This window comes from Lates calcarifer, linkage group LG20 (assembly GCF_001640805.2).
Source record: "Lates calcarifer isolate ASB-BC8 linkage group LG20, TLL_Latcal_v3, whole genome shotgun sequence".
NCBI classification, from domain to species: Eukaryota; Metazoa; Chordata; class Actinopteri; family Centropomidae; genus Lates; species Lates calcarifer.
Window position 1 is genome coordinate 12,740,884 of NC_066852.1, and position 27,869 is coordinate 12,768,752.

Sequence of the window (27,869 nt, forward strand, 5' to 3'; positions counted from 1 at the left end):
AAAAGGCAGTGAAGAAAAAGACAGCAAAGAAACATGGATGACAACAATGCAGGATTTAAAACTAGACCATGAGGATACACACAATATGTTCTGGTAAGAAACATTGAACGTAAACATTTGTTTTTTCACAAGAAATCTCTACAGGGCACCTTTTAAGGGTAACACATCAAGTTTACCTGTCATGAAGAGTACTATACTCAGTCTGTGAAAACATTTGTCTTCTGTGGCTCTGGAGGTGCTTTGTAAAATGTGTGTGGGGGGGGGGGGCTTTGATGATGTCAAAGCGATATCATCAGGGTTATCTCAGTGTGAGCTTGGATGAGTTTGCTTTACAAACTGGGGGCATGCAGTTTGAAAGATCTGGGCATTTAACAGACCTCAAAACCAGGCTGACTGTAGAGCTGGAGGCAGAGCGGGCCATCCACTAATCACAGGGTTGGCAGTCTGATTGCCAGCAGTGGATACCACAGCTGCGTTTTTGGCTGGTTTGTATCTCCATGCACCACTGATCTCTCGCAGGTGTGTTTTGCAGGTACAACACAGGGACTGTTGCTCTGTCACTCAGCATGAGACCAGCTGTGCTGCGGTTAAGAGTGGCTCCAGCTAAACTGGAACTTTAAGGGTTTTAAAATGCAGCTGTGTGTGATTGCAGGTGTGTCAGATAGCCTCTTCATCATACAGCACGCTGGGATTAGGCCTGTCTGAGGACTTATCAGTACACACATTTTGTTGAAGTTATTAGTGTTTATTGATCTGCATTATGCCCTGCAGTGTCTCCACTGTTGCTTGCATTTACACACTGTCTTACAATTAACAACAATTTAGTTTATTAATTATAGTATATAGTATTATAGTATAGTATTGTCCATGTGAGTGAAAGCAATTACACTATGAACTGAGTACCACCAGTGAATCACATTAAGTGAGAAACTCATTGTTTACATGTCTGAAAACTCAATTTTGACAGAATACGTTTTCATACACGTACAAATATTTCAATCAAATGTATATCATACAGTATAGTACCATTTGACCCCTGTGTTTCCTTGCAGCCCACTACAGTATCAATATGTCAAATATACTTGACGTAGCTCACACTAAAACTGTAGTGGGTCCGAAAATACACAGAGAATAGGATTATTGGCTTCTGTGAATTATACACTCCTGTTAAACATGTCCTCCTTGCAGATGCTGGACTTGATTATAGTGTCGCCTTCAAAGATTTGAAATGTGAGATATTAATAAATAGATGTGAGCTGTATCTGTCCCTAGACTGAACCTTAAACTTCAATTAAACCAGGTCTACAGGAGGGTGGGTGCATGGGAGTAATGTTTTCGAAGCCTGACTCACGTTAGAGACGGTAGGTCAGAATATCTTGGCCTCTGCTGATTCAATTGTGACTGTTGTTTTTAAATCTGTCTCTTGCAACATGCACTCAAGCAATGTTCAAGACAAAACCACTGGAGCACCACTGTAAGGACTTACTGCATGTGAAACTGATTATTATTTGGAATAATGTGGAGCCTACTCTGAGCGCCAGCATGGCTTGTTTTCCATCTCCCCCTGCTCTAGTCATGGTTAATTACCTGGATCAGGTGTACTCAGCCAGTCAAGAGCTAATCAGGTGTGGGCGTAGTAGAAATGGATGGAAAATTTGATGCAGTGTTGGAGCAGAGGGAGACACCAGTGATCAGCTGGTTTTGCTTTTAACATGTCCACAACCCCCCGTCCTGTATGTTTTAGTGACTGGGACTGAATAAACTTGTAACATATCAGCAGGGGTACAAAAGTGGAATAAGAGGTGCCATCCAATGACACACAGCCATTGGGTGACACACACAAACTTTTCATTTCCTCCAAATCTCTGGGTTTGTCGCCGCCTGGTGGCCACACAGGTGAAACCACAGTGAGAGCAGAGAGAGAGAGAGAGAGAGAGAGAGAGAGAGAGAGAGAGAGAGAGAGAGAGCGCACAGAGCTCAGAGCATGTCGCCTCCTGTTGCTGCACCTCACTGTGGGATCTGCTGTCGACCTTTCAGACTGCACACATGAACGCAGAGAGCTTTTTTTACGCGTTTACTCGCTATGTGCGACCCGGAGGCTCGGCGGAGTGAAGCAGCACGGTGTCTGTTCTGAGTCTGGAGGGGGAAAACCAGGCTCGTCTCTGCGGGGATTTTTTTTTCTTCTTCTTTTTGACACAACTTGGCAGAGAAAGTGTTGCTGGTGATTCGTTCGGAGCTGTTTTGCGGAGAAAGTGTGAAACAAGTGTCAGGAAGAGAGAGCAACAGATGTTTTTCATGGACATGCGGCCGGCTGAGGAATGAGAGCAGCGGCGAGGCACCGGCGGCCCTTCCAGCGGTTCTGCTGCTGTGGAGTCGGGCTGGTCGCCGTCATTTGGCTCGCACAGGTTATCCAGGCACCAGGTGAGACCTTAATATAGACAGACTGCCTGCGCGCGCCAGCGTGCGTGCCCATTGTAATCCCACATTCTTGTATTCATAGGAAAATAAATATCATATCAAGATTTAAAAAACTAATCTAACACTTTCGCATATATGCATGATGTTAGTCAGGGTTTACATTTCCATGAATTTGTCGTGTGTGTGTGTGTGTTTAGTGCAGACATCAGGAGCCCACATTTTAGGCTGATGGTAAATATTTTGTTGTATTTAATCTTCTATATCAACATCATGTCATAAAAGATGATAGATTGTTTACTGACAGTGCATGGTGTCAATAAAGAGAAACCATATTTGTATATACCATATATGTGTGTATGTGTGTGTGTGTATTTCATCCTAAAACAGAACTATATGATATTGATCATTTGGAAGACAAAGCTCTACATGTCAAAGTCTTCTTTTATATGGATCTAAATATGTTTATATATGTAGTGCCTGGTGTAGAAGTGAAGTGCCCATATTCTCCATCAAACTGTTTTCATAGAATGAAAACATAGATTATTAGAACATTTAATGATCTGAGTAAAATAAGCAGGTGCTCAGGTTTAAGGTGCAGTTCTCCAGCAGTGTGTCAATTTTAAAGCAAAGCTTTGTCTTCAAAGTGCTGCATATCAGACACCTGAAGCACCATTTTAAATATTTAAATCTGAGTTCATTATTTTCCAGCATGACTGCTGATCATCTCCCAGCTTCTGTCCTTCTGGCCATGATCTTTGCTCTGTTCACGCTGCAGGAATGTGACAGTTTGCTGATTACATAAAGCAGACACAATTTGTGGCATGTGTAAATCCAATCCTCAGGGATAAGTTCAGTTTTAGGTTATTGCAGATTTCACCAGGCATTCAGTAATCTCAGAGGGAATACTGCGTATGACTGGGCATGTTAAGGATTCATTTTTGTGGACATATTTGCCTTATCCATAAATAGACTGCTTGCCCTTTTAATTTCTGCCTTTTCCCAGGCTGTCACTGTAGCTAAGAGTGTCTTTTTCATTTGGCTAAATAAATTGCAAGCAAATGACAAATAAATTAATATTATTTATCATGATTTTTTTAAAATTTCATTCCATTCATAACACAATCCCATACACAACACATCTGATTGTCATAATCCTCATTTCTGTCTCCTCGTCCATCAGCTTCAAGCAGTGAGAACAATATATCTATAAAAGGACATGTGTTGTAGTTAATGTCACATGAATCATCGATTTCGTTACAGCTCATGTGCACACAGACCCACCTCTGCTTCACTACATGTCCTTCTCCTTCATCAGTCAGTCTTCAACCTCCCTGACATCCTGCACCATCCTCAGTCACATCAGTATCCATTAATGCCCAGAATGAGGTTATTTTTCTCTTGTTGCAGATGCAAGAGCAAGTCTGAGTTAGATACTTTAACATCTCATCTAGGAGCAGTGCACCTAAAGGCATCACCCCACCCCCTCCCTCCAACCCCCTCCCCCTCCAGCTCATTATCCTCTCATCACCTCGGCTGACGTGGTCACACACTGTCACACACACTCATCGGCAGCTCCAGCGCCGACGTTTTCCTCGGTAATCCTGTGTGCGCTTATCAAGATATGAATGAGTGAACTTTTTGTTCCAACAGGAGTGTTTGATTTACGTTAGGGTCTCGTCCTGGTGCTGCGTGCCGTCCATTGTTGAAGAGTGTCCTGGTGAATGAGCCATGTCATTAATATTTATACTTCACCTTTAAATTATGAGTGTGCCATCAACCAGAAGAGGTTTTTTGAACCGAGACCAAGGCCGCTAAACTTAAACCGTATAAAAACACGGGGCAAAGCATGTGGTCTGCTGTTTGTAATGGCGACAGGAAGCTTACGCTCACAATACTTGGAAGATATTACACATACTGTAGCATTCAGAATACCACTGCTTGTATGACCATTTATGGAGAACCTGGTATCAGTGTTGGTCTGATTCAATCAAAAAAAAAACAAACAAAAAAAAAACACTGGATTGGATTTCAGAAAAATAATTAAATCCAGTAAAAACTATTTACTATTTAAGTATATTTTAACACCACAAACTTGATAAAACAGTTTTAAGGAATGTCACACAGATGCATATGATGACGCTCTCTAAGCAAAAATTGCCAAAAAGAAAAATTAGCTAGAGCTGCATCAAATAAGTAGAATTTTTAATGCTGGTTGACCAGTGCTTTATGGGGGTGGGAGAGGGGGGGTCTGGCCAACAATTTATCTCCAAGATGGCTGTCCCTTGTCTGTAAAAGGAAGAGATTTCTTTCAAAACATTCACAGATTGTAGCAGCGAGGAGTATGAATGGCTTTTTAGATTACACGTTTTTGGCTACTTGCTAACATTGGAAACAAGCTGTAAACATACACTGACATATGGAGGATGTGTCAGCCAAAAGCCGCTTGTTTACCCATCCACTAGACAGGAAGTAACATTAGCATCGTTTGGAGTTGTCTTTGTGTCCACCCAGTGGATGTTAATGTATTATTCACTTTACATATAGCTCTGTTTGGAGGGAAATATCTGGCTCTTTAGCTCCTAAATTCCACTATGTTCACTAGTGGTTGCTAACTGTGTCTTTCCCCTTCGGTGTTTGTGAGGATAGCATACAGTGGGTTTATTAGAGTTTTTTTTTTTACCGAAATCAGCTGCCTGTCATGGCAGGAAGTGAGGTTTCTGGCCAGAAAACAACCAAAAAACAAGCCTAAACATGCTGAAATTCTCTGTAGAGCTTGGTGAAGCTAATAATAATAATTCTGATAATTCTCTGTGGGTTTTGCTCTTCAAGCTACCCATTTATAAAAGCATTAAGTCATGTGGTCCATAGTTAAAATTAATAAAAACAAATTGGTCATAGCTGCTTTCAAGTCACTATTTGTAGAATTCCTCTAGTGGGGATCCGCCCAGGGAGTTGCATGGGCCGAAAGCACACATAAATTGCACCAGTTTGATTCATTCTTCTACAAACAAATCACATGAAAGTTGTACACATACTGGCTTTAGAGGCCATAGTAGCCATTCCCAAAAATGGAAATTGGCACAATTGAATTAAGTGAGAAGTGATAATCATAATTAGCAATATGAACAGCTTATATTAATTTACATGTTTATGGGGGAAATTGGATTATCTGATTTTAGCCATGACATAATCCTAATTTGATCTTTAGTTTTTCAGGTTTTCTTTTCTTTTTTTTTTTCAGTGAACTTGGTGTCGTCTGTGCTCATATATTTACATAACTGTGGTTTAGATCCCATTTAAGGTCAAATCAGATGTTCATCAGCTCTCTGTTTACTGCAACATGACACTTACTAAATGTTCAGTCTGAATGTCTTTGTGTGTGTGAGTGTAGATCTGGAGGACTGCATTGTTATCTACATGGAAATTGAGTGTAGGACTTGAGATACAGATATTATTTTTATGATGTAATATCTAAAGAGTCAGGTTTTGGATGCAGCCATACAGTTGCATCGCCACTATTGCGGATTTAACAGTCAGAGACATTTACTACCTCAGACCTCACTGTCTTGGCCTGTGGGGGCAGTGAGCTTGTTTGGGGTGAGAACCGAGGAAGCCGGTCTGTCCAGTCAATGTGTGACTGACGGGATCGAATGTCTTGTTTCTGTTAAAGGAGGAAGCAACAGTGGTTTTCTCTGTCTTTCCTGAATGGAGCTGATGATAGCATATGGCTTTGGACTTCTGTGTCGCAAATAATGATTTCCTATTTCAGGCGTTGAAAAGAATGAAAAAGGAGTTATTTAATGATGTGCAGCAGTCACGTCATTCGGTTCAGCACATGTGGCAGTGAGATGAATTTGTGGGATTTTGAATAAATGTCACAACACAGACATTTGAGTGTCTGTGACACAGAGCATCAGCTGAGAGGCTCCCGGTAGTCTGTACTATTACAACTACGGACGTCTAGAGAGAAGATGAATTATGATTCGGTTACATTATTTACACTTAACATTGTGGTATTTACACTTAGCTCTCTGCATTCAACCAGCGTGTTTATGTTGAGGAACGTGGTATTATATTTCCATACAAACATCACATTTCATGTCTCATCAGCTTTTATCACTGATCTTTTCCTGTAACCTCTTTACTTAGTTTAGGCCATCAGCAGACAGTCTCAGCTAGAGGATCAGTCAGTGTGACAAGAAAGTTAGCTGAAACACTCTGGAAAACAAAATTATAAGCAACTTATAGGTCAAAGGTTGGGGTCAGCGTGAAGGCAGGATTTTTTACAACAGAGGTGGGCCATCTTGTCTAACACCATAAAAACTAATACACTTTTATCAAATTAAACATTAAGTGAAAAGAGCAAAGAGGCTATCTGGCCTATGCATTTCCTGAGTGTGTCTGTTCAGGTTGTCATTTACTAACGAGAGGCACCAAGGTCTGGGTGGCTTACCACATCAGCTGAACAATTTCCTATTTAGTGCTAGCATTATGAGAACCTTCAAACTTACTGAAAAATATAAAGACCATAAAAGAAATCAGAGGGTCTAACTTTTCTAATGATAAGTATCATATGGAGTGAATTAACAAATGCTAACATGGTGAATTGGTGGAAAAAAGAAGACATATTATTTAAGCACTTTATGTTTACAGTTCTTACAGTTCTTACAGATTACAGATTACAGATAATCCTGTTATGTTATGTAAATTGAAGAATGTTTTTGACCTAACTACAAGTTATTTGTGTTGCATTTTATTCCCTCTGGCCATCACTTTCTCAGTATTTGGGCTACACCGAAGTTATTCTCACTTAAGGAGTTTTTTTTTTTTTGATTAATTGATTTGTAATTTTGTCTACAAATTGTCAGAAAGAAGTGAAAAATGCCAATCACAAGCTCCAGTGTGATGTCTTTCAATTGCTTACAGTTTAAAACCCAAATTGAATCAGTTTACAATGAAATTGAAATAGAAAACAAATCAAATCTTAACATTAGAGAAGCTGGGACCAGAGATTTTTTTGTTTTTGTTTGTTGTTTTTTTTGCCAAATGCACAGGATAATCAGCCAGTGGTCAAAATTGTTGTTGATTAATTTTGTGTCAGTTGTAATGCCGGCAATAGTCAGCACATGTAACTGGTTGTTCTCTAAATGTTGTTTGTGCTCTCAGCTATGTTAAGATCTTCTTGAGTTGATAAAATCTGAATCTGGAAAAAAATAGCATCAACCTCACGCATTTTATTTCAGCTCTTTCTAAAGGGATGAGATGTGGTTTAGGTGTTGGAGACCTCTCCCAGTTACAAGTGTGAAAATGGTGCGGAGCCATCTGTGGCTGAAACCCATTTGAATTTCATACGAGTTGAGCTCCTCTTGATGCCTCAACATGAAAGCCTTCACGTCTCCTCTCAGCCATGACCGCTGCCCTCGTGAAATAGGCTCATTGAGCTGTACGGTACAAAGGGACACTACAGTGCCTGACAATCACGAAACGCATCAGACACAGACACCGAGCCGCTTCATAAATAAAAGGACAGCGCGTAGTACAGAGCGTAATAATTGTCTCACTATCTTCTTGGCCCTCTGTGGAAAGATCTCTGTGGGTGGTAGCCGAGGATATGTGTTTTTTTTTTTTTCTTTCTTTTTTTTACCCGTAGGAGAGATAATGAGATAGATGATGAGACAGATCTATCTGTGGGGAGTTCCTCGGCTGTCACCCTAGTAAAGCCCGTAAAAACTGAAACCCACACAGAGATTAGCTATTGAGGAATGAAACACAGAGCTGAAATACACACCATAAAGATTTCAGAGTGTTGATGGCTTAGGACAGCTGACGGCAGCATGGAGTGAATTACTGAACATGCTGTTATCTCCCAGAGCCAGAAACATGAAACTACAGTACGCTGAGTCCTCGTCTGACTTAAGAATAGCTCCAGAGACAATTACTGGATGAGAGAAAAGGGGCAAAAACAATTCTTGGATGATGGTGTGCAATTACATTTTTTAAATTCAAAACCCAGACTAATGAAATAAGAAATAGATTGTTTGATTATTGTGGGTTTTCTTTTCAGCACAAACAGCTCCTGGCTGCACTAAATCAAAGTAATGCTGAAATCATTAGTCAATGAGTGGAACAGTTGATCTACCGAAAATGAATTGGCAATAATTGTGATAAATTAAAGTCATTTATCAAACAAAAATGCCAGAAAATCGATGGTTCTACCTTGTCATGTTTGAGGATTTTCTGCTTTTTTCTGATGTTTGTCCATTTAAACTGAATATCTTTTTTTTTTTGTTGTTGCTCTGACAAAACAAGCAGTTTGTCACTTTGGGCTCTGGGGACTTGTCATGGGCGTTTTTTATATTTCACTACATTTTTTTTTAGGGCTACAGCTAGTGATTGTTTTCATTATCAGCTGGATTTCATGTAAGACAAGAAAGTCAGGAAATCCTCATAATAGAGAGGCAGCAAATGTTTGCTTGAACAGTGACCGAAACGATTGATCTATCTGTCCTAGATCAAAGCCCAGAGATGGAGTGTATGAGGTCTTTTAAGTGTATCAGGCTGGTTTAAAATGACTCTGGTGTTGTTTTGTAACAGAGACGGACTCTTCTGGGTTCCAGCCAGGCGTGAATGATGGGACGCTGCAATGGACACGCAGGCTGATGCAGGAGAAGTCAGACAACCAGAGCCTGGATCAGCCCCGACCAGGTGAGTCACCCCAGTTTGACCACAGCACTTTCTTATCTTTCAAATGTTGGGGTAGGCAATGTAGGAAATATCTTCTATAATAGTGCCAATATGTATTGTGCTATTTAACATTTTTTCAAAACTGGTAATGCAAAAATACGTTATAACCTTCATGAAGGCACTATTTATTGCAGGACTGTAGTATTAGACCGCATTAGCTTTAAACTGGCAGCTGAGTGTGTATCGCCATATTGCATATGCCTCATATGGTGTGATATTTGGAATCACACACTCCCAGTAAGACTTGCATGGTGTGTACCCTATGAGGAAGTTCATTTAAGAGAGTATTTTGAAGAACTGGGACTCAGAGTGTACTAGCAATCTCTACCTCTCCCCCTGCAGGTGAACTGAAAGGTCATGCAGACCAAGCATCGTGTTAGTTGTCAGGAGTGTGTAGCCAGTGTCAAGCTCGTGCACTGAAATGCTGGAGAGGACAGACAGAGCACACAGGAGGAGGTTGCCAGGGTGAAAGTCAGATTAGATTTTCTAAGGTAGTCTGTCTTTGGCAGGCGCTGACTTACTTCCCTTTGCTTCCTGAGCCCGGTTGCGCCCTGAATAGTTTGGACAGATTCAAACTGCTCTTTGTGAAATTATTACTGAGACGTGCGGCCAATCGACAGCCATAATCAGACCTGTGCTTCTCTGGTTCCTAGGCTGATTAGCTGGATGGCTGACATGAGCTGCATTCATCACAGCTGACAGTTTTATTATTAAAAAATTCCGATTGGAGAGGGAATCTCTTTATTGTTGTGTGGGGAGAATAGCAGAGAGTAGATAAAATAACACAGCTGCACAAAGGAAAACCTTTTGTCTTACTGACAGAATACGATTCTGTATCTTCAGACCATTTGCATTTACTCTATGGCTGTGCTAATATTAGGCTGTCAGTCACAATGTTTTGTTGTATGCAAACTGCACGATTATTGTTGAAGCCTGAGTACACAATTTCAAGCTAATTCAAAGGCGAAATTTATACAAGTCGGGTTATGCTAATAATAGACTGAACAGATAACCTGTTAGGACGACACTTCTAAATACCACCTGAGGTGTAATCTGCCTGCTGACTGATTGCAACCTAATAATAATTACTAATGAATAATTGAAGCTTTATAGAAACAGATTTGAGTGGAAGATGCTTGCCTCACATCTTCGGCATGCAAGAATGTGGGGACATGGCAGCAATCTGAGCCTCAAAGTCTTAGAGACTCCCCTAGCAAGACCATCATGTCATGGACATCCTAATTTAACCTTAAGGTGTACTCTGCACAGCATGGCTATTCTTATTCATGTAAGTGAGGTTTGATTTAAATTAATTCCACAAAATATCAAGACATTTGTTTGTTTTACAGCTCTAGCCTTGACTGTGGTGAGCTCTCCACTGTATGACCATGGATGTCAGTTTTAATTTTGTCCGTCGTTTTATCACCAAACCTCGACTCTCTAAGCCATTTTAAGCTTAAAATCACTCTAGCTTCTGATAATCTTATCTGGAAAAGTAATTCCACAGCTCAGTGACATTACCAACAATTCATCGGTTATATTTTTGGAGAGCTTGTATTTGAGAGGTGCATGAACATGGACTCATCAGGGACAATTGATCCGGCACTTGCAGTAAATTCACATAATAGAGGCCCCTCAAAGTCCTGCTGTCTGTCACACATTCTCATCTGAAATATTACATCTGAGGTTTTTTATTCTTTCCACACTTCAGAGAGAAAATAATAAGACTCAGCGCATCTCTCCACCAGTGCCCCATTTGCTCTGTATGGCCATTTGTGTTTTGCTACCTGATAACACACTTAACCTTTATTGAGTTCCTGCTTGCAAACAGATCTCCCTCATTATCTCTTACAAAGACAAGCGTACTGCGGGTAGATACTTCACTGTGGTAATACACTGGAGACAAGAAGGCGAACAAAAGGCTGGACAGGTAGTATAAGGCACAGCAGTGAGCGCGGCTCCAGGCTCAGGTTGCCGCCCTATTCCTCAGCAGGCCGTCTGACAGTGATTGCATAATCTGTAGTGTGATTAAAAAGCCTGCCCTGGACCTCGGGGGATATTATCTTGGGGATTGCACAGTAACGTCCAGCCCTGGGCTCTCTTTCTCTCTTTTCATCCTTCCACTGCTTAACAAGATGGAGACGGCGTGATCCGCCTTCAGCTGACAAGCCTCGGAGACCGTTGTTGCTAGGCAACTGAATGCTAAATTTTGATACCCAGACAATTCTGTCTTTCAACCATTAAAAGTGCAAAGCAAAGAACTAAAAATAGACTGCGAGGAGATGAAGGAGGGGGGTGAATGAATCCAAATAATGTAAATGAAGTAAATGGCTCATACTGTGTGTGTGTCGCTGAGGCTTGTTATGTTGTTTATTTTGGCAAGCGACAGTCAGCTGAGAATAGTATTTTTCCACAGCCATGTTTCTGGGGATTTTCTGGGGGGAAAGCGTTGAGAAAGAGAAGCTGGCAGATAATCTAACACAAATTGTCTTCAAATGGTCTTGGACTTTTATCAGGACAGCCTGATTATGGATGCCACACAAAGCAAACAGCAGTTAATCTCGACCATTATTTGTAGTCGTGTGAAGTTTTGGAAAATTTGAAGCAGATATTTTTGGATTTTGCTCACTTCCTCTCACTTTCTGCCCAGAAAAAAATTACTTAACATTTAAGGAATAAAAGGCAGAGGTTAAAGGGGCTAGGAGTAAGAATTTGCCAGCTGTTGCATTCATACTTCAAACAGGGGGCAGTAATGCCAAGTGATTGCATTACTGTTGCCTTTTTTTAGTCGATCCACTACTGGGTCCATATAATTTAACTTAACCGTCATTAGGTATAAAAAAAAAAAAACCCCAATAAAGTAAGATTAGGAACAAACAACAGAGTGAGAGTACGCAAAATTCAACCATTCCGTTTTTAGTAAGACCATAATAGAAGAAAACAGCAACAGCAAAACCGCATGTCAGTGGTATATTTTCAGTACAGTAACAGATGTTGAGTCATCAGTCTAGCATTGAAAAAACTTAATTTCTTTACTCGCCAAGAGCTGTCTCCAGTGGAGGGAAGCAAAGCATGTTTTTCTTCTCTTTCTACCACTTGGCTGCTGAACATGGTTTCTTGCCGGGAGTGGGTGATAATAGTCACTTCCCGAGAGCTTCAGCTGTTGTTGCATTTACTGTTACATTCAGTGACTAACATGATTGATAAGAGGTTAGGATACGACCTCTGAGACTGAGGGCAGACTGGATGCTACAGTGACTCACTATTGCCTCTTGAGGTAGAAAATGGTATTACATGATGGGCCTGGGCTGGCTGGTTAGCATGCTAACTTCAGTTGATACTTTTGCTACACATTTACGTCTTTATGTGTTTAGGACACAATGTCAAAAGTGATTTTTCATCACAGTCTGTTGATAATTTTAGTTCATTTTTGAATGTTTTAAACTGAAATACTTATACTAGCGCTTTTAAGGCTGAGTGTGAGGGTTATAAAACTCCCCTTAAAAGTTGTGATTGTTATTAAAAAGATGTTTTGCTGTTTCCTCTGACTTAATGTTTTATTTCCTCATGACGGATGCTGTTATATGATCAGTATGACTGGGCAGAGCTACGCCTCCAGTTTTTTTGTTCACTTCTGTCACAGCAGTGTAACATGATGTTTAGTGTCTTTATTGATAGGCGAGGTGGTTGGTGCAGTTTGAAGCCGTGCTGTCGTTTCATCAGCGTCGTATTCAAACTGCCTCAAAGGAAAGCAAATCAAAGAACAAATGCATAATTGAATTTACATTACACACCTGGATGAAATATTTATTTTTTGATTCCTCATGAAAAATGCAGTGGTGTTGCAGAGGTCTGTGTGTGTGTTTGTGTGTGTGGATACACTAACACCGGTTTGGTTGGTTCATGATACGACTTTACTCAGTGTGCCAGTCAATACCGTAGCTTGACTCCAGGACACCCTGCAGACCGTCAGATCGATAACATTATTGTGTACCGCCCACTGCCCTTCATTCAGCTACACTTTGGTCTCCTGCAGCAGATTGACTCATAGAAAGCTCAGCTCTTCACACCAGCACTGGTTTCACTTAATAGAGATTTCACTTCTAATGCCCTCTGAAGAATTTTATTTGGCACTGACCTTATACTTGAAGATTTAATCTGCTGCACAGGTTTTATTGTTCTGCACTCAGATAAAATACATTTATAAGAAATGACCTGTCATCTGTATTCTGTTTCCAGAAAGCCTTTTTGATAGAACTACTATCAATGCAGTCTTAGATTTAAGACTAAAACTGGTTAATGTCTTACTGCAATTTGAAATAGGCAACAGTGTTTGATAATTGCTGTAAATGTTGAAGTGGAGTTAACTAAAAGGTAATAAAGTTTTACAGTGTGTATTGATGTATTGAGGCTAAAAGCAGATGCATTAGGGCAAATTTACGCTTTTCCTCTTGGCAAACAGCATCTCATTTTAACATGCACCTAAGAGTTCATTTAGAAAATGATTGTTCAGTGTCCTTTTTCCTTTACATTTTCTGTTATAATTAATCACTGTGTCTATCAAATCATATCTGATTGTTAACAGACTGTAAACAAAGGTAGAATAAAGTTTTAGATATCAAAAATGAGTAGTGAAGTCATCACACACATGAGGAAAAAAAACAATTAAGTTTCATTCATTGTTTCTTTTAACATCAAGCTTCAGTTGGCTTCATGCTGTTGGTCAATAAGTTTCAACTTTAATCCACTTTTGTATTAAGCACATCTCGTTCATAATTAACATTTGCTCACGTTTTTAAAGGTTAATTGTTAAATTGGCGTCTATTCTTTCAGGATTACTATATTTTTTTCATTTATAGTATAATCGTTGGTTGTTCTAATATAGTCAATATAGGACAAAATTAATATCTAATATTAAAACCTTCTATGATTCTCAGAAAGATCTGATGTCTCTATGCTCCCACAGCAAACTCGTCAAAGTGACTTTCTGAGTTGTGAATTTCATGCACTTAACAGTGAAGAGCCAGTTTATTTTTGGCTGGATCATAACAGCAGAGCCAACCCTATAAACACAAATGTCGGTGACTGACTGTGACTGAGTGATGAAGTTACACCATTAGATGTCTGAGTGTTAGAGCTAGTTACTCACTGGTTCAAAATGAATTGACGGGAACTCATACCAATGTTATCACACGCTGAACAAAATATCCCTGTAACAAACTGACCACAGTTTTACACACTCAAACCCAGTCCAGCCATATACTACGTTTACACCTAGTCTTGTATACAGTTTTATGGGGGTGAAGTCTGTTTCATACTTTGTATTATAACAATTCATGCACTTAATACTGACACACTTTGTCACTTCACATGCTGCCTCACAGCTGAGTGGATGAAAGTTGCAGAAAGCTTGAAAACCTCATCACACAACCGTAGTATCTTGTGAAATTAAGACATCTGTTGTTAAATGAAGGAAGATAGTTGTATGTGTACAGAATTACTGATGGATTAGAGGATGCTCACGTTGAATAAAAATAGATGAATAATAATAATAATAATAATAATTTTGACTCCTTTGATTAAACATGTTTCCTTGTTTTGCTTTTAATGTGAATGATAACTTTAACTTTAGTGATTCAGCTCTCTCTCTGCGTCCTGCTGCACAGGAAGAGATGTCCTTTATGTTTTCACATAAAGCCACAGCAGCGTGTTGAGTGCAATGAATGTGTGAGAAGGTTGAGGACATGGAGCTGTTGACACTTGTGGATCATCTTTTCAGGAGTACTTCAGCTTGTGTAGGAATGAAACAAAGATATGTGAACTGCTGAAGACTGTGACAGAGAGAAATGGATCAGAGGTGAATGAGTTGTGGGAGGAGTTTGTGAAAAGACACAAGGCACAGAGAGAAATGATGTTAGAGGTCTGAGTACAGAGTGACTTGTAACCATACATCAGCATGGCAGCCCAAAATCTTCCCTGAACGCAGCCTCTCTGCTCGACCTCCGATTACAAAATTACTGACTTTATCGAGCTCATGGCACATCTGGCTTAAATCCCTGATTTGGGAAGTTGCAGATGTGCGATCGTCTTAGACACGGGCGTTTCAGATTGTGGTCTTGTGTTGTGAAACCACGGTGTAAGAGTCTTGGCAAAGCACATTCCTGTCCAACAGCCTTCAGTAAACCAGTACTCTGTTTCTGTCTTTGTGTATCTCTGTGTCGTTCTTTCCCCCTCCCTCATTCTCTCAGACCTCTCCTGAGGGTTTGTAAGGAAAAATAAATATTTTTAGACCTTACGGTCCAGAGCTGCTGTCACTTCTCTTTTTTTTTTCATTTTTCATAAACCCTAACCATGGGAAACACATATTCACCTCCCCCCTTTCTCACTGTTCACGCAACTGCCTTGCCTTTGGCTTCCTACTGCCACCCATCAAAAAAAAAAAAAAAAAAAAAAAAAAAAAAAGCTGCCCCCGGGGAGAGGGTCGCCATAGCAACTGCCTTCACCAGAGCAACTCCTCAAAGCGTCCATCTGAGCTGCATGTATCTGAGCCCTGCGTTTCCACCTACAGCATTAACCTGGGAGGAGGGTTTATGTTTTGGAGCAGAAAGGAGAGTGGAAGTCTTCCAGGACTGTTAGACAGGACGCAGAGACAGAGCAAAGAAGGAGGTGAAGAAAATAAAGCCACAGAGAGAGCACAGATGTCCAACAGCTGATCAGTTTGACAGGCCGCTTCAGGAGACGCACACAGCGCAGCTTCACATTCAGACTCTGTTTCGTGCAATAAGATGACAGAAAGTTTACATGCTAAGCCCTGATGATTTAGCAGACAAGCCCTGCCCTGCAATAACAGCTGGCACACAAAGAAAATAGGCTTTTTCCTCGGTCCTCTGAGAGAGCAGAAAACAGAGCCACAGCACCCCTGCCAACCTTCAGAAACTAACTTCAACTCTAGGCCTTGATAAATGATGCACAAGAAGCAGTTTATGGCACAATAAGCATGCAGGCAGGCAGGCGCTACACTCTGGCACACACACACACACAAATGTGTAAACATTAGTGCACAAACATTTACATTTCCTAGCTGAACATGGACAAATTATTGTCCCCTCCCCAAGACCATATGGCCGCCTCCTCCCATTCTCTGACACTGCAGTGTCAGAGATCAGATCTCCCCATCACAAGGGACCCAATCTTAATCCACGCAGTCTGTTGTTCAGTTTCCGCGGTGCAGTGTGCATTGTGGTGGCTGCACTGTGCTCATTGTGTGCTTGTCGACCCACTGTTGTCTCACACAGCAGAAGAGCTATAAATAGCTCCATTCTCCCCCCATAGTTTAAATTCATCCAACTCGGCACAGAGTTGTAAACTGGAGCTGTACCACACTCTCGAGGCTCTCTCCGGTAACGTCAAGGGAACAGAGGGATGCAAAGCTGTCATTAACAAGTTTTTTTTTTTTTCTTTTACACTCGAGGAAGGACAGGAAGCAGCTGCCACTTTCACTTCCACCTCACTTCCTGCCTCACTCTTGGGTGCAAGATGAGCTCTTGAGTCTGCAAGATGTTGTTGTCGGTTGTGCTTTGTCTGTTAGAAATTGTGTCAGAGCTGTTGTTAAGAGGGTTAGGATGGTATACAGTGTTCTTTGTAGAGTTCATTTTGAAATGACTGGATTTAATGACAGAAAGTAATACTTTATAAAATGAGGCTTTACATCAGAACTCAGAAGGAGACAAAGTGCCTTATGATATATTTTTTTTCTGGTTAAAAAATATGTGAAAAATTAAGAAGACAATAAGTAAACTGTAATCTGTTTCCTAAATATAAAGGAAACATTTTGTATTCCTTTTTGACTAAAATAACAGTTTGACTCTCATTTTTTATTTTGTTTGCTGCTTCCAGAATCTTTCTTTTTTATGCTGGAAAAAAAGAAATTTGAAAGATAAACTGCAAAAATTAAATGAATGTTTTAGTTATGACCATGCCTGTCTCTCCGCAGCCATCCATGAGTTTCCAGAGGACATCTTTACCAAGGAGCAGAGGAAGAAGGGGGCCGTGTTCCTGCATGCACTCTGTGTGAGTATTTCTCCCAATATTTTTCCTCTTTATTTATGTCTTTGACTCATCATCATGATAAGATCTGACATCATATATTATAAACAGAGACATACATAAGTAATTGATGTTACAAAAAGGCAGGATGTGTCTTATCTGTGTTCACCAACTCTACAGGCCATCTACATGTTCTACGCTCTGGCCATCGTCTGTGATGACTACTTTGTCCCTTCCCTCGAGAAAATATCTGAGGTGAGGAAAAACAGCACCAACCTGCCTTCCGATATACTTTTCTTAAATTAACAGATCATTATTTGATTAATCTTATTTTATTCTGGTCTGTTTTTTTTTTTTTTTTTTGTAAATCTTTCAGAACCTGCAGCTTAGTGAAGATGTGGCCGGGGCGACATTTATGGCTGCAGGAAGCTCTGCTCCAGAGCTTTTCACCTCTCTCATTGGTTAGTACAGTAGCTCAGCTAGTCTAGGTGAAATAACAGTGGCGCCAGTTTTAAGAAAACCTGTCAAAATAAATTGTCACTCATTCACAATGTTTAAAGAATGAAATGTCAAAATTTCAAGTTCTCTTCCCAGTCTCTGCAGTGCCAAAATCATCCAGGAGATGTCAGCAGAGTCTAATTTAAAGGAACATCTACACCCCAATTATACTCTCAATTTTCATCAGTGTTAAAACACCATAAATACTCCCCCCTCCCTGTTTTCACTCCTTGATTTAGACTGTAAATAAATATTGTCAGTCTGTTTAATTAGGAAGCCAAATATATCTGTGCAGTATTCTAAATATCACAAACTGCTTCAAACCAGAGACCACAAACACATAAAGCATGTAGAATAAAAACACAGAATGTGTGTGTGTGTGTGTGTGTGTGTGCGTGCGTGTGTGTGTGCGTGTGTGTGTGCGTGCGTGTGTGGAAATAAGCACGCCAGACAGCTTTACGACAGCCTCACAGGAGACGACAGACTGCAGGGATTTTTTCTTTTTTTAAAATCTAATCTGAAACCAAACAAAGTTAGACACTGAATAGACACATTCGACTCTCTCTCATCTCCTCTTCTCACGTCCCTCTCCATCTCCCACCCTCAGGTGTTTTCATCACGAAAGGAGACGTCGGAGTCGGCACAATCGTTGGCTCAGCTGTCTTCAACATTCTGGTCATCATCGGCCTGAGTGGAATCTTTGCAGGCCAGGTAGAAAAAACAAAAAAACAAAACTCTTGACACTTTTACCAGCATCTTACATGTAGTTCTTCTTACTGTGAATGAACACTAACATTTATTACTTTGCTCTGCAGACAGTGGCTTTGACATGGTGGTCTCTGTTTAGAGATTCCTCCTACTACATCCTCTCTGTACTGACTCTCATCATGGTGAGATGTACTTTTCATCCAATGAATCCATCTGTGTTAAGCTTTTACATTTCCACATTGTGCTTTAAGGAATCTGTTTTGTCCTTTCTCTATAGGTTATTTATGATGCCAGAGTTGTCTGGTGAGTCCATATATACCTTTAATTATTCATTATTTAAACCTATGTTGTAGGGATTGCTTGATTCTCTGCAGTGTTTTACAGTGATTTCAGAGATGTTGCTTGTCTATATCAGTTTTGATTTATCCTTGAGGCTCAGCTTGTTTGAAACTTTCTGCCAGGAATTGTATTTAATGGGGAGTTGAATTATATGATTACAGTTCATGGAAAAGGAGCTGACATTCCCTTTTAACATTAACTTACATTCACATTATTAGTGCACTGATGAGAATGATTGAAACATCACACAAATTTACTGTAAGGCTCATTTATTACAGCAAACTCACAATTATACCATTCCATTAACAATGTCTTATATACGACGCTCTGAGTAATTCTGTCACATCTCCATAGAAGCACTCCTAAAGAAGCCATCTGTATTCATGCAACACAGATCATCTCCTTCCTCTCACAGTCTGATTGATGTCACAACCTCTTCCTCAAATGACTGTTAGTACAATCATGAAAAAGAGGGTGTCAACAGGTTCAACAGTTGTTGATTGTGGAGCACGTTAAATTAATTTGTTCCTGATTTGTTCTTGACAAATAACGAAACATCTAAATTTAGTATTTCTGGTCCACTTGTTTCAGAGTTGGCAGAGGTGATGAGGAACATGTTCAGTTTAAAATCTGCTGTAAACTTCTACTTTTCATTTGTCTAATTTGTGTGGAGGAGGTGTGTGTCATCAGTGGCAGCCACTTTGCACACAATCAGTGATCCGGAGCTGAGCTGTTAGATTGATTTGGACATAGTTGTTAGATTGATTTCTTTTGTGTAGCTTTTCCTTCTCAATGGGCTCATTTAGCACTTTGGATGCCTTCTTAGCCTCTAAGCTTTCCTGAATGTTTTCTATTCTAGGTCTTTTATATACAAAATGCCTCCTATTGTTGTATGTGTCAGTGGTTTTAATGAAAGAGTAGATTTAGTCCTGGACTTAATGTCAGCTGTAACAGTACATTCATCAGTGATATACGGCAGACTCTTATTGAATCGCTGCGTGCTGTGCCAAAGCTGCGCTGCTGTATTTCACCTCACCTCTGCTCCTCTGAATACACTGAGGCAGATTTGTGCTGTAGCTGACTTTGCCAAATCACTGCAGGCTCAGAACATCTGAGATATGAGTCTGCACATGTGCAGCAGTGGTCATCATAGTATCTGACCAGGCTTAATGGAACAGCTGTTTACACATGTTCAGTTTTGGCGTTTGTTGGGGAAGATGTGCGTTTTCGGGTGCACACAAGTAACACACTTATACACCAGATCTCTTATCCATTACAGTGGACTTAATGCTGGATTTTTATTTCATCAACTCTCCTAAGGCACTTCATAAACTGGGACTCTGCCTTGAAGTTTCTTAAAAAAAACACACAATGATCACAGTTCACAAAAAAAAAAAAACAACAATTTATTAAAAGTTTAATCCACAGAAAATTTGCTAATCTTCTTCATCAGGACCGTGTATGTGTGGTCTGATCAGTTTTGATTAACAATGCACAATAGCATACACATACAAACACACAACTGTCATTATATTATTTTGTAAAATCATTTAAATATTAATTTTGTGGTGCATGGAAATACATCACGTTTTTCCAGCTAAGCCCTCGTCACTTCAAACCAAGCAAAACTGTTATTTTTTTAAAATCAGAAAATAGTATATGTAAGATATTATAATCTTCCTTTTAATTTTCTTTAAAGACATGGAGAGATGCTGTGTAAATTTTAACAAAGAATTTCTTATATAATAGATATCATGGGTATTTAAAAATGGATTATATTTAACAGTCATTATCCACATATGTATATTTAATGAAGGCATTACAGTAGGATTAAAGCAAGACCAGAGGTTGACTCAACTTTATTATCTCTGTTATCTTTGATGTGAAATTTCCAGTACAGGTTCATTTACAGTGCAAACACCAACATGTCAGACCAGACTAACACAAATCTCCTGTTTGCTGTGCAGGTGGGAATCCTTGCTCCTCATGACCATGTATGGGATCTACATTGTAATCATGAAGTAAGTTTACCAAAAGATCAAACTTCCTCATCAGTCATCAAGCCTCCACATGTCTGAAATCAGAGTACAGACCCTTTTCTTTGTATGGATGTAAACAAACTGTATCTGTTTGGTTGCAGGTTCAATTCCCAGATCCTGGTGCTGGTGACGCGTCAGCTGAGAAGTGTCGGGCCGTGCTGCCTCGGATCAGAGGATCACAGAGAGGACAAGATGGGGGAGGATGCCTCCGCGTGCAACACCTCCATGGTGCTGCTCAACAAAGGTCAGGAGAGGTTGCCGCTCAAGCTGATCAACATGTTTTTTGTTTGTTTGTTTTTCTTGCCATTGATTGCTTACAGGGAACTCAGAAAGTGTAGATGGAGTGCTGTTTGTCATGTATTTAACACCTCTTTCACAGGTCAAGCCCATGGTCAGGAGCCTCCTCCCGTCATCATGGTGGATGAGCTTCTCATCCTCAACCCCCACAAACTGTCCTTCTCTGAGGCCGGCCTGCGTATCATGATCACCCCACACTTCTCCCCCCGCACCAGGCTCTCCATGGCAGGACGCGTGCTCATCAGTGAGGTACGAGACGCATGTTATCGCACATTGTGATACAATTATCCCCTCCCTACAAAAAAAGAAGAAAAAAAAAACCATGCTGCTCTCTTCTCACAGAGACAGAGGCTGATCCGGACTTCGAAGAATCAGCGGGATGGCGAGGCTGGCCCCGGGTCAAGATGTGGGTCAACCAGCAACAGCCTGAAGAGGACGGGCTCCTGCAGTCTGGAGAACGGAGGAGGGAGGCCCGGGATAGGAGACGCGGAGTCGGGAGACAAGCCGGGAGTCGAGGTGTGCCAGCCTGAGGAGGAGGAAGGGGACGAAGATGGGATTTTCAGCCCTGTGCGCATACCAGGTGAGGAAGATACAGCACTGACTGACTCCTGTTCCTTGGTTGATAAAAGTCCTCACTTTGACCTGATTGATTTAAGACCTGATCCTGACAGCGGGCCTCACTTGCTGGTCTTCACAGGTAGCTGCTGTGCGCGGGTAAAGTGGGTGATCACGTGGCCTCTGGGCCTCCTGCTCTACTGCACTGTGCCTAACTGTGTTCTGCCACGCTGGCACCGCTGGTTCATGGTCACCTTTGTGGCCTCCACCCTGTGGATCGCCGTCTTCTCCTACCTCATGGTGTGGATGGTAAGTAGTGCACTGCTGACAGGCAGTCAGTCACCGTGAACTCTACAACAATAGAGTGATTCGTTGAACATGAGCCACCTTAATAACTTGATAACTTGATAACTTGTGAAAAGGTGAAGATGTTGTTGCCCTTACTATACAACATCATTCATGCAGTTCTTTATAGCTGAATATTGTTTCTACTGTTTCTATCAGGTCACCATCATCAGCTTCACACTAGACATCCCAGACTACATCATGGGTATAACCTTCCTGGCAGCAGGGACCAGCGTGCCAGACTGCATGGCAAGTCTGATTGTAGCCCGACAAGGTAAAAAAAAAAAAAAAAAAAAGTGTTCAGTCTCCAACCCTTTTGCTTGTCCTCTCTTTGTGGTGCATGTGCTTCAGTTCAGCATTTTCCTGTCCTTTTTTTCAGGCATGGGGGACATGGCAGTTTCTAACTCCATAGGCAGCAATATCTTTGACATCCTGCTGGGTTTGGGTTTCCCCTGGGCTTTACGTACCCTTGTGGTGGACCACGGATCATCAGTATGCACACGCTCCCTACAAAATACATAAGCTCTCTCTGTGATTTTCCTGGGTTACTGATGTCTGCTTGTGTGTGAGGGAGCTATCAAAGAAGAGACTTTAGGTTCTTACTTACCTACTTCTGTTTTATTGTCATAAAATAGTGACACTTACTGTTTTGCCCACAGGTCTCCATAAATAATAAAGGACTGGTGTATTCTGTCGTCCTGCTGCTGGCATCTGTGTTTCTGACAGTGAGTGAACACAACATACCAAACACTGCACAGCTGGGTGTCTATCTTTGTCAAGATATTGTGGACACTTTCTCCTAATTTTATCATACAAATCTGCATGCAAATATCTCCTGCGGTCATCATGTCTTTGAAAGGAGAGTTCATCTGACAGAACATGATTGAACTTTTTTAAAAAATGTGAACACAATCCTTAAGACGTAGAGTTGCCCTGCATGTTTCCCAGGTCACTAGTTCAGTGTGAAAAAGAAGAAGGAGAAACTGTTTCTAAAATCTTTTGTCTTATACTTTAGGCTTTAAATAGTATTAAAATAATTTAAATTATACAATTAAGATGTCTTATATTTTCAGGTTTGCAGAATCAGTATTATCTACCAGTTTTAGCTAATCACAGAAATATTTGTGTTAGCGAATCTGTTGGCAGATGAGAAATTGCAGCACAGAAATGACACTAAACACTGTAAAACACTGTACATTACTTGTTCAGCACCAAACAGAAGACTGACAAAGTTAACAACTAGCTAGTGAACATGTGGCAGCTAATAAATCAGATATATCCCACAGGGGCTGGTGGAGAGTAAAACAGAGCAGAAGAGATTGAACATCAGTGTTAAATTCATCAGGTGGCTAGAAACACAACTCCAAATGAATCAGTATTGCCAAAGAAATAAATTGATGAATACTTATCAGAATTGTTCATGTAAAAACCACTGTCTCTCTGCTCACAGGTAATGAGTGTTCATCTGAACCATTGGAAGCTGGATCGCCGGCTGGGTCTGGGTCTGATGTTTCTCTATGCCATCTTCCTGCTCTGCTCCATCCTCTTCGGGCAGATGTGAGGCCTTAAGGTCAAAGGTCAGCTCTGTCAGACAACATGCTGGGTACCTTCCTTTCTACCACACTTCTTTCCTGAAACCAAAAGAAAAAAAAAAGAGTGACAACGTCGTCATGTTCCTTGTGAGAGTTTCTGTGCACCTCTGTAGGATCTGCTCACATGCAAACTCACAGTGAAGTCTTTTCTCAATAGCACAGTTTTTTTTCCTCCTTTTTCGTACAGTGCAGTGTTTCAAAGCGGTCAGTCCTTTATGTTATAAAATAGGGTGACTTACCAAAAACCTGAATGACATGGCAGATGGAAGCAGCAGGATTGTTGTGCGTAACATGAACAAAAAACAAATAGCTCTGTTCCTTGTTATCTAGGTAGTTGCACGATGTGCATGTCTGTTAAAAATAGACATGAAAATATACAAAAATTAATCTCCTGGCCTTTTCTAAAAATATTTATTGCCAAAAACATCAATTTTGAGAGAAGTCACATCCTGCTAAAATTCTAAACTGAAAAAATCATTTGCTTATTTGCCTATGAAAATTATGTGCTTCACTATTTCATTAAAGCAATAAGCCATTAGAAGTAACACACGAACACCCTTTTACATGTTCAGAAATGTACTGTAGATCAAGCACACCACATTAATTGTTAATATCCCATTCAGTGAGCATAAACAAAAGTCTTAATGACACAAAGGTCCAGTTCTGTCAGGAACTGTTGATTTTTTTTTTCCTCTGAGTCAACAGTTCAGTCAATTTATTTAGATTTTTACCTTCATGCTCTGAATGCTGCAGCCAAGCAGATAATTTACAGGATCATTAGCTATTGGCCCTTAACAGCAACACAGCAAACAAAAGTCATTTCTAACGGAGATTGAGTTTATTAGCCTGCATCCTGTCTGCATTTGTATCCACATATGTTCTCCTCAGCAGATAGCTGCAGCTGCAGGCGAAATGAGACAGTAAAGTGTAACTACCCAATAAAAACAATACTAGGCTACAGTATAGAGCTAATTGTCTTCGAAGTTGGAGACAAGAAGCTGAAATTCATAGGCGGCTATGGTGAAAAGCTATGTTCTACATGTTGTTCAGTTAAGGAAGCAGTACTTTAGTTATTGACTTGTCTGCTGGCCTTAGGTTTGAATACCCTTGTATGTTATGAATGTACACCCTAGCTGACTTTACCATTAGTGTGGAAATATTTACATGCATTCAAATGTAGCAGGCAGCACTGAATTACAGCAAAGAACCTCTGAAGAGACGGTGAGAAACTTGAGTCCTATAATGAAGGACACCTTGTACGTGTCAGAAAACTTTTAGAATAGAAACATTGATATGAAAATGCACATTATTGTGACAATATTTTGATGATTTTGCCTCACTACTAATAAGAAAGTATTGGTTCAGCTTAATGTATGTGAAAAGATTAACCTAGTGTAACAGTATTTTTAGAGGTCTTATTACTATGAAATCTAATATATAATGTACTTCTATGAGTGTCACAAACTTTGATGACTTTGAGCGCAGGTTAGTTGTAATACTTCACGTTTAGGTACGACAATCGATGTTTGTATTGTTTCCTGTATATTTTATGCGATTAATTCACTTTGGTGGAACATTTTTACAGTTAGCACAAACTCTGATAAGGACAGACACAGAACAATATATCTTCATACATACACATACTGACTGTGTGTGTGTGTGTGTTATTGCAACTAATGCTGCATATTCCATATTCATATTTACCAGCTGCTCTTCCATCATGTAGGAAAACACAACAATCTGGATTAATTTCCATAATACAATGATTTTTTTTTTAGGATCACATGTCAGTTTTTAATATTTACTGTTATTTAACCCATGAATTCAAGATTTATGTTCCACCAAAGGGATGGGGACTTTTTTTTTCGAATGGCTGTATAATTATTATTATTGTCTACTTGACAATACTTTTTACTGTTTGTAAACGTTAAATAATTTACATAGTTTTACAATAATGAATGTCTGACAGAGACTAGTTTTGTGGTGTTTTTGATATTTTTAAGAGAAAATACATAATGTAAGCCTACTTGTGAATTATTATAACAGAATGAATGCATATTTTGTCACTTTGTTTAGTAGAATATGAAGGCTGTAGCATCAAACTAGCACTCCGTTTGTAATTAATTCAATTGAAGCTGTGTATTTTCATAATTTTCAAGTTTTTTTTTTATTTCAGTATTGATTCACTGACATACTCAACTTTATTTCATGTAAGGGGACAGTTTACAGTTTGAAATTATGTTAAAAAAAAACCCATCAAAATGGTTTTTAAAATGTTTTAAAAATTGGCTTGAATATTCAAATTTATGAGTGAACATGCAGTTAAGTTTTTTCTTCATTAATTGAAATGAGTTTTCACTTCAAACTGACAGCTTGAAACCATTCACCCCTTTTACGTGAAGAAATACCACTTAATTTAAATGATAGTGAGTATTCCCTCCTTTCCCACTAAATTAAAAACATTAATTGTTTTATTAATTATTCATATTTTCTCTTTTAGTGACAGATTGAAAGTGTGGCTAAATTTAAACACATTTTATCTCATCCTGCTCAAATGTTATGCCAGCAGTTTTAATACCACAACCCATCACTACATCTTAATGGGGTTTTAAGGTGACAAATGACTTTTAAAATGTCAGAGCAAAAGAGAAAGCATGATAATTACCCTGTAAATGTCTGTCAGAAGCTGTACTTTTCTATTGGTAAAGTTCAGTAAAGTTTTGAGGAATAGTTTCTCAGAAAACTTTTAATCAGGACTGAAATGATAAGTTGATTAATCATTTAGTTGATCATCAGAAAAGTAACAGAGAGCTTTTCTGATAACATGCCAAACATTTGCTAGCCACAGCTACAGGATTTGGCACTTTTCTATTTGAGATTAGCATTGAGCAAAGTGGGAAACTGAAATAAAATTAATTGGAAATATAACTGCAGATTAAAATATTGAAAATAACTGTAATAATTTGGCATTTTTGGGGTTGTTTTTTATATCACCTGAAGCAGAAACTGTCTTTTCATATCCTCACTATCTCCATCTTTGTTAATCATCCTCAACAACCTCAACCATCACAGCTCATTGTGTTTTTCCAGGTAATGACTTGCAGCAGTTTTTTTCACTCAGCTGCTGGGAGTCTCTGCTCTCTTGTATTCAAATCTAGTAATAATTCCAATACGCTAGTCATGGCTACAGAGAGACACAGCAGCACCAAAACCAAACTCTCTCTGGTACTTGTGGTTTCACAGCACTCAGAGGATGTTCTGTTTATTCTGCTGTGACGTTGAAGGTGGAGGATATTTTTAGAGTAAAAATTTATTGCTTTAGAGGTCGTATTGGATCATAGAAGACTGTTGTATCTTGAGTGCAATAAAAAAAAATGTGCAATAATAATTCATCTTTTTCATGTGTTATTTTCTGTAGGTAGCAGAGATAGGGGATGGATAGAGGTGGAGCTGCAGGCTTTAAGTGCAGCCAAATGATTAGAAAGAGGCCATTTAGTCCTTGACTGCCATCTAATGGAGTAAGACAGTTAAACACTGTTTTTTAAATGGTTTTTCTTCCACCTTGCCTTTCAAACAGCATATCATGCCAGGTAATGTGTACAGTATAGTAACTTTGTGGCCAAGCCTAGCTTGGCTATACCTGTTTCTAGTTCTCCAGTATTGGAAAGAGATTACAACATTTGATACAGCGACAACCTATATAACCAAGCATGTGTATCTCTTAATTTCCCATCACTGAAGAACTAGCAACGATACTCGTTTCTTTGCAAGCTGCATGGGGATCAGACCCACAGTTAACTCTCTAACACAACATCTTTTACCTAAGAAAACCAAGGTGACAAAAGGTGCAACATGAGAACAAGTGTCTTTTGTAAATGTTGTGTGTTTTCAGAGCTGCAACATTTACCTTGTACCTGGACGTGGAAGTCCTAAGCATGGCACCTGTCTGGTGTTACATCATCTCCATCAGTGATGAGGCAGGATCCCTGGTCGCGTGCACACAGGTGCAGATTACTCTCATCTTGCTCTGTAGTGTGGGTGCTAAATTTCACAGTGAAAAGAACATGTAAACAATAGACTGAAGAAACCCATTCTGTCTCACTTTGTATTTAATTCACTGTTATTATATAAAGAGAGGCATTTTCTTTACCTTTCAGCTGCCAAGCCTGCAGTCTTCATCAGAAATGTTGTTGAAGCTTCCTGTTAGCTGATTTATGCAGTAAGAGATAGAGCAATCATGTCCACATAAATCAGCTGACAGGAAGCTTCAGCAACACCTATTGAAGAA

The 27,869-nt window shown here is 39.8% G+C and overlaps 1 protein-coding gene across 3 annotated transcripts; it reads left to right on the forward strand.

Moving 5' to 3' along the window:
- LOC108893350 (sodium/potassium/calcium exchanger 3) lies at positions 1 to 26,969 on the forward strand. 3 transcript variants are annotated; one of them, XM_018691320.2, is made up of 17 exons: positions 1,949 to 2,421; positions 9,013 to 9,123; positions 17,156 to 17,232; positions 17,389 to 17,463; positions 17,585 to 17,669; positions 18,314 to 18,417; positions 18,522 to 18,596; positions 18,692 to 18,717; positions 20,721 to 20,774; positions 20,894 to 21,036; positions 21,172 to 21,338; positions 21,432 to 21,669; positions 21,787 to 21,953; positions 22,149 to 22,263; positions 22,369 to 22,481; positions 22,649 to 22,714; positions 23,440 to 26,969. In XM_018691320.2, exons 1-17 carry the CDS (start codon positions 2,319 to 2,321, stop codon positions 23,548 to 23,550), a joined length of 1,830 nt encoding a protein of 609 aa, XP_018546836.1. In that variant the 5' UTR covers positions 1,949 to 2,318; the 3' UTR covers positions 23,551 to 26,969. The 3 variants fall into 3 exon arrangements, with proteins under 3 accessions (XP_018546835.1, XP_018546834.1, XP_018546836.1); XM_018691319.2 differs by lacking the exon at positions 1,949 to 2,421 and adding an exon at positions 1 to 93 and having other exon boundaries at positions 20,894 to 21,338; XM_018691318.2 differs by having other exon boundaries at positions 1,946 to 2,421; positions 20,894 to 21,338.
- The last annotated feature ends 900 nt before the right edge of the window (positions 26,970 to 27,869 follow it).